This window comes from Anas platyrhynchos, chromosome 1 (genome assembly GCF_047663525.1).
Source record: "Anas platyrhynchos isolate ZD024472 breed Pekin duck chromosome 1, IASCAAS_PekinDuck_T2T, whole genome shotgun sequence".
Taxonomy (NCBI): Eukaryota; Metazoa; Chordata; class Aves; order Anseriformes; family Anatidae; genus Anas; species Anas platyrhynchos.
Window position 1 is genome coordinate 109,371,396 of NC_092587.1, and position 12,614 is coordinate 109,384,009.

Sequence of the window (12,614 nt, forward strand, 5' to 3'; positions counted from 1 at the left end):
GCACAGATTGGGAGAGGAACTCATTGACAGAAGCCCAGTGGAGAAGGACTTTGGGGCTCTGGTGGACAAAAAGCTCGACATGAGCCAGCAGTGTGCCTACAGCCCAGAAGGCCAACTGCATCCTATGCTGCATCAACAGAGGAGGGACCAGCAGGTCCAAGGAGGTGATTGTCCCCCTCTGCTCTGCCCTTGTGAGGCCCCATCTGGAGTGCTGCATCCATATCTGGGGCCCCTAGCACAAGGACATGGAGCCGTCAGAGCGGGTCCAGAGGGCTGGAGCACCTCTGTTATGAAGAAAGGCTGAAAGAGCTGCGGCTGTTCATCCTGGAGAACAGAAGACCTCATTGCAACTTCTCAGTACTTAAAGGGGTCTTATAAAAAAAGAGAATTACCTACTGGGTAGGTAATGGTATGTCAAGGGGAATGGTCTTAAGCTAAAAAAGGGTAGATTTAGATTAGATACAAGGAGGAAATTCTTTACCATGAGGGTGGTGAGGCACTGGCACAGGCCGCCCAGAGAAGCTGTGGGTGCCCCATCCCTGGGGGTGTTCGAGGTCAGGCTGGTTGGGGCCCTAAACAATCTGATGCAGTGGGTGGCATCCCTGCCTATGGCAGGGTGGGTGGAAGCAGATGAGGTCCCTTCCACCCCAAGCCATTCTACAACCTTAGTCTCCCACTCCTCATCCTCTCCGCCCCGGGTAGGCAGAAGAGTGCGGAATGAGATTGAACTCAGGAAGGAGAGATGGGGTAGGGGAAAGATGTTTTAGTTTGCTTTTCACCACTCCCCTCATCACATAATTCCCAAGACTGTAACTCTCAGTGATACCCCCACAAGCTTTTTATCTTTTCTTCCCCTATCTTGTGGAGAAAGGGGGAATGAGAGAGCAACTGGGTGGGTGGCTAGCAGCCAGCTAAGGTCACCCCACCCCACCCCACCCACTTTCATCCCAACACAGCACGTCCCTGCACATTCACATACTGGGACTAAACATGTCATACCAAGTCCAAATAAAGCGACAGCAAACATTTTAACAGTAAGTACATTTATTGAAGTGTTCAAAGTTCTTCATCCTAGTGGACGCAGTTCATAACTTAAAGGGACCAAACCATCATGACAGGCCCCAAGCGGAACCTTAAAAAACTCTCAATCATGTAACTTCAAAAGCACAGTTAAATTGTTCAGTCATTTTGGTCTTCATCCCAGTCTTTCTTTCCTGATGGAGGCTTAGGGCCACCTGCTGGTTTTGCCATAATGATCTTGAAGGGGACAGGGAAGGAGAAAAAGATAAGGTTAGAATCATTTCCCCACACATCTTATTTATAGTCATTGATGCTGACTGACAACAATCACTAAATCATGCAGATTCCTTGCTCTGAACCTAAACCAGTGATTAATATTATACATCTGGTTGAAAATGGCAGAAACTGAGCCCTGATATACAAAGGACTTTTACCTCATTTTTGCATGCAAATTGTGACTTCAGTTAGTCTAAGGAAAGGTGAGTGCTTAAATAAACTAGCCAGTGACTGCTGCACAGGGTGCATACAACAGAAAGCAGAATTATCAGAGCTGTTGTTCTGAACTCCAGCCTAGACATCACACTTCTAAGGCCTAATTAGCCCACTAATCCTACCTTGTTAGAGGCTCATTTCTGCACTTGTTACAGTGACAAAGCTAAAACTGAACTTGTGAGTACAATGAAACAAACTGCAATGAAAGTTCGGTTTTAGGAACAAGATTAACTTGCAGTGGAATTGGTAAGAAACTTAGCAATCAGCAATAGACCAGCTGTGTTATGTGCCCTCAAGAAAACACAGATCTGCCACACGTGATTGTCATGCATGCACTCGCACACTGATCACTGCTATAGAACCAGCTTACTGCATACTACTTCTCAGGCTCATCTTTCCAGTCATCCTTATCCCAATGTCCTTGTTGTTTAGGAGCTTTTGGACCGCCTGCTGTTTTTGCCATAATAATCTACAGAAATTTTACATGCAAATACACGTTCACTGGAATTCCACAAAATATGTAAAGATTTTTGCCATTAAGATTTTAACCCCCATTTTACTTAAGTGGGATTTTTCATGTTAAAAATAATACAAACCAATATACATCAGAAGGTTTTGTTGTGATAAGCCTTGTTCCTACAGAAGGTTCCTTTCTGTCCGTGGGTATCAATTATCATTGTCAGATCTTTAAAAATGAACATTACAGCACTTGTATGGAAGCAGCAGTATTGAACTCATATTCCAAAATATGAGCTCCCAAGGAAACTACTTTGTAGTCAACTTAGTTCTAAACTAAGATTCCAACATTGATTTTTATGCCCAGTATTCCCAGACCATTCACATGCTTTACAAGTGCTCTGCACCTTGAGTTAAAGCAGAGGTTTCAGTTTATCACCCAAATTATTTCTACACTTACCTGATCGACCCGTAGGACAGTTACTGCTGCGTTTGTAGCCAGCTTGATACCCCAGGATTTTCCAATGTATGTGTCTAATATACCAGCTTCCAACATATCCTTCACGGCAGCAGATTCAGCCTATCAGACAGGAAGAATTCATTTATTTATTTTTAAGTTTTCTCAGGCTTCTACCTAACAAGTTATTAGGTTTTGAAGGTTACAACGAAGTATCACTTTTCTGATGTTGTTTTCTCTCTTTACAAGATTTTCATTTCTAATCCATTAGCAGGAAGTCAAAATAAGTAAACAACATGTTTGTTCTTTAACATACTAGTTCAGTATCTCTCTCCGCCTCCTACATGAGGCTGCTATACTACATTCGCTTTAACTGCCTGCTGATCAAAAAAACTTCAGTATTAGAATTCTATTAGAAGTATTTTACTAGCTCTGTGAAACACAGAGCTTCAATGAAATGAATTAATCTATAAATACTTACTGCAATAGAAGTACTTTTAAATATAACCCAGTACTGCTGAGCAGCAAGTAATGTGAGGAACTACTTACCTCAATATCAAAGCCAACATTTTTGTTGCCTTCCTGATGCACAGCATAAAGTTTGGAAATGACTTCGTTAGCCTTTATGCCAGAGTTTTCTGCCAGTGCGCGAGGAATGGCTTCAAATGCTTCAGCAAACTTCTTGATGGCATACTGGTCAAGCCCAGGACAAGTCTAAAGTGAAGTTGAAAACCACATAAGCATTTGAAAGAAACAGCAAGATAGGAAGGTACCTTCTTCCATGTTTTTCTATTGATATATATGCACTAATATACATACACATACTTTTATACAAAGGTACGTATCTATATAAGTTAAAATATATGTAACTACGCTTATAGACAAAGTTAAAAAAATTTGCTGTACCTCTCCATAAGATGTGATCTGCTTGGCTAATTCAATCTCTGTTGCACCACCTCCAGGAACAAGACGTTTATCCTGCAAACAAACCACACTAAAATGAAGCTTTGCTTGAAGTATCATGTTCATTTTTCTTTTTAGAACACTTTCAGTTTAACAAAATTTATTTATTCCTTCCAAATGTCTCTGAAAAAAATTAGCTTCTTTTGTAAAAAGAAAAAGAATATCAAAAATAAAAAAAAAAACAAAAAAAAAAAACAGGTATTTTTTATTTGTAAAAGTGACTTCTATTACTCCTAGTCTAAGAGTTGATTTTTTTTTTTTTTTTGAATCTTTTCTATTAACTGTTAAGTAGTTTGGAGACAACATGAATGAGACTAATCTACTGTACACAATGTTTAATGTATCAGCAGGTATCACAAGGGTCCTTTTTTTGCTTTAGAAACAATTCAGAATTTTGAATATCCCTTGGCAAATCAGCATTCACTTAAGAACACCCAGTCTTTTAAACAGACAATTAATCATCTTAATGCCTATCTTCAGGCAACTTTAGCAGACAAACAAATGAACAATTCACATGTTTCCATACTCTGTATCAATGCGCATCTGTTGATACATAGAGTGACAAGAGTTCTACTTTTCATTTTTTGCACACCACCTTCCAAGTAAGTACTCAAACATTTCCTTTCTCCCTCAAAAAAAAAAAAAAAACAAAAAAACCCCACAAAACACAAAAGCTGATCACAAAAAAAAACTAAGTTTTTCTACTTATAGGATGTATCTGTGGTATGTGGAGAAAGTGTGTCTTGTCACCAATGAACCAGAAATAGCATTTGCAATTAGTCGCTTTCTCTTGATTCCCAGAGACAAACAAGCCATCTAGCTTTCCTTCAATGCCTGGTTTTCAAGGAACACTGAAACAAAAAGCTTATCAAGAGGTCAAAGAGCTGACTGCCACTAGAAAGCAGTACAACTAATCTGTCTTCAAGGATTTGCCTCATTCCTGAAAAACTGAATTCAGTGCATGATGAGCACCCTGTTACATACACTGTGCTCATGAGGTCATCTGCAGCCATCTTCCCTACACAGCTTCTCCTACGTATCAGGAACTCTCCAAAACTGACAATGTAAGCACCTGTTACAGCCCTACAGCAAATAAGCCCAAAGCAAGCAGGGATCTTGCCTCTAACTGGTCCATATCTCGGTTTTGGTAACTGAAACGTTCTGGTTACTCACCCTTGTAAGTACTTTGAATGTATTTACACCATCATCCACTGCTCTCTCTATATCATCCATCAGATTGTCTGTCGATCCACGAATGAGTATAGTAGAAACAGCACCATCCTCCTTTTCTGTTAAGAGACAGATGCTCATTACTGAACTGTTTTTGGATGTAAAAATGTTTCATACATGCAGAACAGTGGCATTAGGATTTCTATAGAACATACATACATACCATGCTTAAATACAACAACTTGAGTATCTCCAACCTCTGACAAATATACACTGTCGCAGTGACCCATTTCTTCTAGAGTTGGGGGGGTCTGAGAAGAAAAAGAACGGTCAAGAGACGAACCTGCTCATCAGTTCCCTCCCACCTGCTCATCATTTGAGAACTCCATACCAGTCTGGGTAGGGCTGTTGCACCAACAGTTTTGCAGAGTCTTCTCAGATCCCACTTTGAGTTCAACCTTCAAAAAACAAACAGTTTTTCTATTCATGAGTTTCCAGAACAGATGTTAATACACGCAAATAAGCATTCTCTCCTTAACTTAGCAAGCATTTTGTAACTAAAGACATCCATCAAAATGTACTGCATCAAATTAAAAAGACTCTATACAATGATTTCTGTAATAATTTTAAAACAAGCAGCCCAAATACATGGAAGTTACCAAAGCTATTCAAATATGTCTTAATTATACATAAAAAGGTCCACAGAAGTGACTGAAAAGTATTAAGAATTAGTTATTCCATCCATCAATGCAATGGTGATACATAGGGAAAACAGGTACCTCACCATTGCTAAGGTTATCACATGACAACTGTGACCAGGGAGAACCCTTACGGTACAATGAATCTTTGTGGCCATATAATCAACAAATTTTTACACAGTTCATTTCAGTTAAGCTGTAAAGACCCTTATGCCAAAGTAACAGTATCATATACACAAGTTACTCCCCAGTTGGTTTCCATATAGAGGTGAAACACTATCAAAAAACATAACTTATGAAACCACCACTTACCAGCTCAGGTTTTGATCTACTAGAAAGCCAGTCAGCAATACTGTGTATTGTAAGTCATTTCAGAGGCAAGGAACGATATGCCAACTTTATGAACCTGGTAGACCAAGTGTTTTATGCTCTTCCAGTACTTACCTGACTAACATAAGATTGTATTTGTTGGCATAATGAAGCGCCATGTCTGCCACTTTGCCACCCGTTACTACTACGTTTGCACCACTGTCAGCAATAGCTTTGACTTGCAAATCCATCAGATTTTCTTCTCCCTTACTGAAGTTCATCAGCTCCTCAGCATTCTTTATAAGTACAGTGCCCTAGTAGAACACATACATTTATCAGTAAGGTGTTATCTACATGCCTAAAAGTTTTTGGCAAACCATTTTATCTCCCAACCTACCCGCAAACCTCAAGTGATCCCATTTGATCATACTGCCACCCTTCTCAGGCAATGTCGGTAAAACAAGTTAAAAATAAAAACAAGCAAACAAACAAACAAGCAATTCTAACATTTGTAGAGAATTGTAAGATACAGACGTTGTAGCACATAGCTGGTCTTAAAAAAAAGTAAAAATAGAAATAGCATCCACACCTCCAAAAACCCCGTAAAGCAAAATTAGCTTCAGAAGTCTTCTATGAACTTTTTTAAACTAATGAAATCAATCTTATCAAATATATCTTAATCACCAAGTGTCAAAAATATTTATAGTTAAAGCTAAAAATAAGAGATTAAGAACCACATATAAGCACATATAGATACTTAACTTATTTTAAGCTCCTACATACCTTAGTTTCAGTTATCATACAATCAAAAGGGCAGGAATACACAGCTATTTTTGCATCTTTGACAGAAGTAACATCTCCTTCAGTTTCTTTTTTAAAAACCATGCCATGCAGCACTGATGAAGCAGAGATACCAGCACCCTGGCAGAAAAAAGATGGAACGGGTGAAAGTCATATTACTGACCATTTACTGCCAGGAAGCTGCAGTACCCTTTATAAAAAGCAGTTCCTACGTCCATCTGAGCCTAGCAACCTTCATTGTCACACCAAGAGAAGTCTTAAGCTGATTCAGCAACATCTAACATTGTCTTAGGTTCCCATCTTAAGAGCAGTTGGTGGTCAAAAGTAAGGTATGTGACGTATGAAAAGGTACTTTCAAAAGTTTAAAGATCTAAAAATTAAACTCCTTTCATTAAACTTTTTAGGTAACAGTAAAGCTAGCTATGCCCAACTTACCACAATCTTGCACACTCTGATATTATCAACGTTGAAATGACCAGACTCAGGAAGAATAGAGACTGTTTGGGAGGAAAATAAAATAATGTATTTTTGTTGCTTAATGAATAAAGTAAAAACTATGACACCATAAATACTGCCTAGAGTTTTTCTTAAATACTAGAATTTTACGGTTTGAACTGCCCATGTAGTTTAAGGTAAAAATAATCTGCTGATAACTTGCACCAAATAAATTTCCTTTTCTCTCAAATTTACTGTTTTAAATTGTTTTTAAAATGTAATAATCAGAAAGCAACATTAATATAATGTCAGGCCTAAAAAAAGTTCAAACATCCATTTATACATTCGTATTTCAAGAGTGAAGTTTGACCCACAGTATTTCAGAAAGCACTTAAACCAAATGCTAATTTTTTTTCTTTACAGGGAGAAACCAACAGCTCAATACAATTGCAATCTTGCCTTCATTGTTCTGTAGCTGAGACTAGCAACAACTTTTCTGGAGTGTAATGATCCTCTTAATGACCAAAAAGGATGTTTTCCTGCTTGGAAGATGAAATTAGTAACCTATTTCTATAAACGTTTAGTAGAGAGCACAGGATTTTTCTCAGCTACATCAATGAAGCGTTTGACATGAGAAAGAAGGCTACACTAACTTCAGAGGCTAATCTATGTCACCAATTTAACCTGATAAAATAACCATGTTTTCTTGTATGAAGATGTTAATCATAAGCAAACCCACTCAGTTTTCCAGATGCATGCACAGAAGTGTTCTTATCCACTTACCGCAGGCCTGAGCAATGAGCTTGGACAAGAAACTTTCATTGCCATACTGTTTGCTCATTACTGAAGTATGCAACAAAGACGCCACTTCTTCAACATCTCTAAGGTTCTTTGCAGAACAGCACACCAAGTCTGGAAGAATTTCCAGGGCTTTCTTGCAAGCTTTTTCATATCCTTCAATCACCTGTGCAGCAAACAACAGACACTTATTATTTTACCTAGGTACACATTCAAACTGCTTCTACCTCCATTTAAAAGGGACTTAAAACATAAATGAAAAAGCTTGCAAGGGAAGCAAGCCATCACAAGCAGGAAAGCATATATCGTTCTTCTTTGTACACCTCTGACTAAAAATTATTTGGAAGAAAGCAGACTATTCACAGTACTGTGACCCATGAACACTGAGTAATAGCAACCTGAACTCAAGCTCCATAAACTGCAATAACAGAATTTACCTCTGAGACTGATAATCCCATCCTCAGAAGGTCTTCTGCTAACTCCAGAAGGACCCCAGCAAAAACAAGGACGAAGTTGGTTCCATCTCCAACTTCTTGCTCTTGCATATGGGAAGCCATCACAAGCATTTTTGCAGCCGGATGCTGGACCTTTAAAAAAAAAGTTGCACCTCTTAGTCACTAACATCCCACCTAGACTGCAGCTCCAGGTTTTACTGTGCATCCAGTATAAGCACTCTTACTTCAAGTTCTATCTAAAGATACACTGTATGCACCAAGTATGAAAAAGAAGTCAGTACAATTAATTTAATTAGGTAATTTCTGTAATTAGCAAGAGTACAAATATCTATGGAAAAAAATCACAAAGACCTGAACAGCTCCCCTACAACATAAATCAGACATCTTTCTTCCTGATTCTGCGCTACATTTACAGCATGCAAAGGTTTCACTATCACATTCTGCAACATGCGAGAAGCCTGAAAGCAAGCTTTCCAGCTGCGTTTTTAACACAACAGCTATTTCACTCACTCACCTCCAGCTCTCTCAAGATAGTAGCAGCATCATTTGTAACAAAAAGCTTCTCCAGATGATTGATAACCATTTTGTTCATTCCTGAGGGGGGAAAAATAAAATCATTTATTAGGCAAAGGTTGTTTTGCACAGAAATACCACTTACATAGCTTTCGGGTTTATCTCACACATCAAAACATTACCCCTGCTTACAACTTAAGAATCTAATCTATTTTTTGTGAAATAACATATAGAAGTGTTACAATAAGTAGAACACATTCGGTTCTGAATAAGCAGTTTTCTCTTCATAAATATTGATACATAGTTTAATTAATCAATCCTGTAGAACACAATTTGCCTCGGTGTATCTGTCAGGACACAGTATTATTACGCTTATCATGACTATCTACCAAGTTACTGTCTTTCCTTTAATTTTTGTAGGTCTTCCGTTTAGCAGTAAGACAGAAAAGAGGACACAGTAACTGTCCCCAACCAGCAACACAGATGCAATGACTGTATCTGGGGTGCCTGTAGCAAGTCCAAAGTATTTTCTCAAGAAAGGAATGGATGATTTTTGGTCAAGGCAGGATTTGCCTTCAAACATACCATTTTGATCAAAATCACTAAAATAGTTTTAGAATTTACTTACCATTTGGTCCATAAGCTGTACGGGTGGTTTGAGCAAGTTCTTTGCATGCCTGGATGTTCTTATAGACAGCTTCTTCTAGTCCAGAATAATGCTAAAAAAAAAAAAAAGTTTTAAATGTTCTGGTCAGAATTACACTTTCTAACAAAAAAGATGATGAACTACTCACTTCTCAGCAAAGCAGCAGTAACCTAGCAGGTGCAAGAAAGTTTCAGATAAACTTAGTGTATTTCACAAAAAAAAAGTTTAAAAGCAAACTAAACTTTAACCAAAGACAAGGAGACAAGAACCAGCATGTCATCCTACTCCACTAGTCAGCTCAGCAAGCACACGTTTCTGAACAAAACACTTTAAAAGTGACTCAGTTTTTAACAGTTTGCATCTCTAACTGCTCTAAAAAATGTCAGTAGCATACCAAAAGTAGGTAGAATATAACCAGTACTAGTTTGGTGATGGAGGGAGAGAATGAAGGTTTTGTACCTGCTTCTTTACTCAAAACTCTGTATTCCACCAAATCATTTAACTTGGTTCTACATTCAAACACGTGGTTTGAAAATTCAGAAGTAGAATGATTCAGAAAAGATTTGTGTTTGAGAAGCTGATCATCCAGTTTTCATTTGTAAGCACAGATCCCCCAAAAGAGCCTTACTTAAAAAACAGACACACCGTATTTGTATCCTATGATAGGAAAGAGACAGACGCTCTCTAACAACACTTGCTCTCTAAATACAAAACAAGCATCTCTGAACACCAGCTGCCTCCTCATTTGGTAGGACATAGCCCCAGACATTGTGGCCTTGCCTTTGACTTGGTTCTTTTGAGGATCAGCATCTATGCCATTCTGCTGCCCTACTCCCTCCCCACACTTGAAATAGGCCATTCCTCGTCTCCAAGGAAGATTTTGAAAGGCACAAAGAGAGGGCCAAGGTGCTTAGCTTCACTTTCCATTAAGCAGCAGCTACCAGATTTTAGTCCCCTTTTCCCTCCACAAAAAAAAAGAAAAAAAGATAACCTAACTCCTTTCTGCTCACTCTTTTGCAGAAAGTATCTGCTCAATCGGGCACAATCCTTGACTACTATCAGTACTGACGTTATATTACTGCTATATATGGTAAACATCATGTTGCTTTACAGCACTGACAGGGGTATTTCTCCTGCAGGCCCAAAAACAAAGAAATATTTAAAAAATACACCTAATAACACTGCAGGGTCCAATTTACGTTTGCTGAGCACCACCGACAGAACCTCCTCAGCCAAAACGCCTCCCTAAGCCCATTTCCAGACGCTGTGGCAGTGAGGAGCCATTTCTGCTCAGAAGGAGCAGCCGGGCACTGGGACGGGCTGCCCGGGGAGGTGGTGGAGCCACCGTCCCGGGGCGCTCAAGGAGAGCAGGACGCGGTGGCTGGGGACACGGCTCGGGGTGATGCTGCTGGCAGGGGGACACCCGGCCCGGCCCGCCATGCCGCCGCTCCGCCCCGCCCTTCCAGAACCTTCCCCGCGCCGCCACGCCGAGACGCCCCCCTCCCCCTTTCCCTTCCTCCCGCCCCCTCAGCCCCGCTGCGGCCGTTAACGGCCGGCATCGCCCCCCCCCCCGGCGCTGTCCGTACCTTGGCGCCCTCCTTGAGCATCTGGGCAAAGCCCGGGGCCTTGGGGACGTGCAGCGCCATGGCGACTCCGCTCGGCTCAGCACGGGACGGGAGGGGAGGGGACGGGAACCGCCGCCACGGGCACCACGGGAGCGGGGCCAGGCGGCTGCGCGATGGGCGCGGGGAGGGGCGATGGAGCGGGCTCGGACCCCGTCATGGCGGCGCTGTGAGGGGAGGGGTTGGGGGGGGTTGCAATGGGCTGGTGTGTGCTCCATGCGTTGCCTTTGTAAATTAAAACAAAATTGAAACAAAGCTGATTCACCTCGCTTTTATAATTTTTAAAGTCTGTGTTGCGCTCGTTTGGTTAAAAGGGCCCAATTCGTCCTTTTATTAAATACAGCAGAGAGCGTACCCTGGTTCACCGCGCTATTTCCAGTCCACCTGTTTGCCGAGGTGTGGTGGTTTTGCACAGCTGGGCAGCCGAGCTCCACCACAGCCGCTCTCTCACTCCCCCTCCTCAAAGGGAAAAGGGAAGAAAATACAGAGAAAGAGGACAGGGAGATCACCCAACAATTATCGTCATGGGCAAAACAATCTCAGCATAGGGAGATTTGTAAAATTTACTGCCTATTGCTAACAAGCTACAGAAGTGAGAAACAAAGAAAGCAAACTAAAGACACTCGACCCACCCCCCCACCCAGCAGCGCAGGGAATCGGGGAATAGTGGCTGTGGTCAGTCCCTGACACTTCATCTCTGCCATTCCTTCACGGCCACTCTGCCCCTGCTCCACCAGGGGCTCCTCCACCCGCGGGGGGGCTGCAGTGTGGAGATCTGCTCCATGTGGGACCCATGGGCTGCAGGGGGACAGCCTGCTCCACCAGGGGCCTCTCCCTGCACAGCCCGCAGGGGAACTGCTGCTGCCTGCCTGGAGCACCTCCTGCCCTCCTGCACTGAGCTTGGGGGCTGTAGAGCTGCTTCTCACCTCTCTCTCCCAGCTACTGTCGTGCAGATTTTTTGTTCCCCTTTCTTAAATTTGCTCTCACAGAGGCTCAAACAACATCACCTACTTGCTAATCTCTGGCTAGTCCCTTCAGAACTGACTGAAACTGGCCCTTACCTAACATAGGGCAGCTGCTGGATTCTTCTCACAGAAGCCACCCCAGCAGTCCCCCACTACCAAACCTTGCCACATAAACCCACTACACACGGGTGCTTCATGGCAGTGGATTTTCTTAGGGAATGTTGTCCACATTGTAAAGTGATGCGCAGTACTGGGGTGGTGGCTCCTTCAGAATCTTTCTCTCACTGCTGAGTTCAGCATACACTGAGCACATTTAGTGAGGCACATCCCAGAAACAATTAAGACCCATCATTGCCACTGAGGGCAAAAATTGGTCATACAGATTTGCTGACTCCATTCTAGTATTTGGCTTGGTACACACCTGACTTGTTCAAAAGAAAGGGAAATGTATTGATAGGAAGGGTGTATACAGTCAAGTCCTCATCATCCAGGGTAATCCCAGGTAGTGTGTGTGCTACAGGACATGCTGAGGAGTACTATGGAAGCTCACCTTGACATCTCTACAAGTAGCTGAGGTCCAGACAAGAGACAATGGAGCTGCTTCTGTATGGAGCTGCTTTAGGTTTGATAAATTTTATTAAGTTTCTGCCACAGAAAATCAAATGTGCTTTTTCAAGGTGAGAACTTCAAGGCCTTAGAATTAATAACTGCTGCCTTTAGGTCACACAGTATCTGAGCCTGTAACCCAGCAGAGACAGAGTTGCTCCACCTCTGCAGCACAGATAGACCATCTGCAGGTTAATGACATCACTTG

At 41.6% G+C, this 12,614-nt stretch overlaps 1 protein-coding gene across 2 annotated transcripts; it reads right to left on the reverse strand.

The window, feature by feature from the left end:
* Positions 1 to 1,026: 1,026 nt before the first annotated feature.
* CCT8 (chaperonin containing TCP1 subunit 8) lies at positions 1,027 to 10,961 on the reverse strand. 2 transcript variants are annotated; one of them, XM_027449250.2, is made up of 16 exons: positions 10,800 to 10,961; positions 9,196 to 9,286; positions 8,569 to 8,648; positions 8,037 to 8,186; positions 7,585 to 7,765; positions 6,802 to 6,863; positions 6,349 to 6,486; positions 5,701 to 5,879; positions 4,950 to 5,016; positions 4,782 to 4,869; positions 4,562 to 4,677; positions 3,332 to 3,403; positions 2,975 to 3,139; positions 2,429 to 2,548; positions 1,883 to 1,981; positions 1,027 to 1,257 (listed from the first exon to the last, which is right to left on the reverse strand). In XM_027449250.2, exons 1-15 carry the CDS (start codon positions 10,857 to 10,859, stop codon positions 1,889 to 1,891), a joined length of 1,662 nt encoding a protein of 553 aa, XP_027305051.1. In that variant the 5' UTR covers positions 10,860 to 10,961; the 3' UTR covers positions 1,027 to 1,257; positions 1,883 to 1,888. The 2 variants fall into 2 exon arrangements, with proteins under 2 accessions (XP_027305051.1, XP_027305052.1); XM_027449251.2 differs by lacking the exon at positions 1,883 to 1,981.
* Positions 10,962 to 12,614: the final 1,653 nt, after the last annotated feature.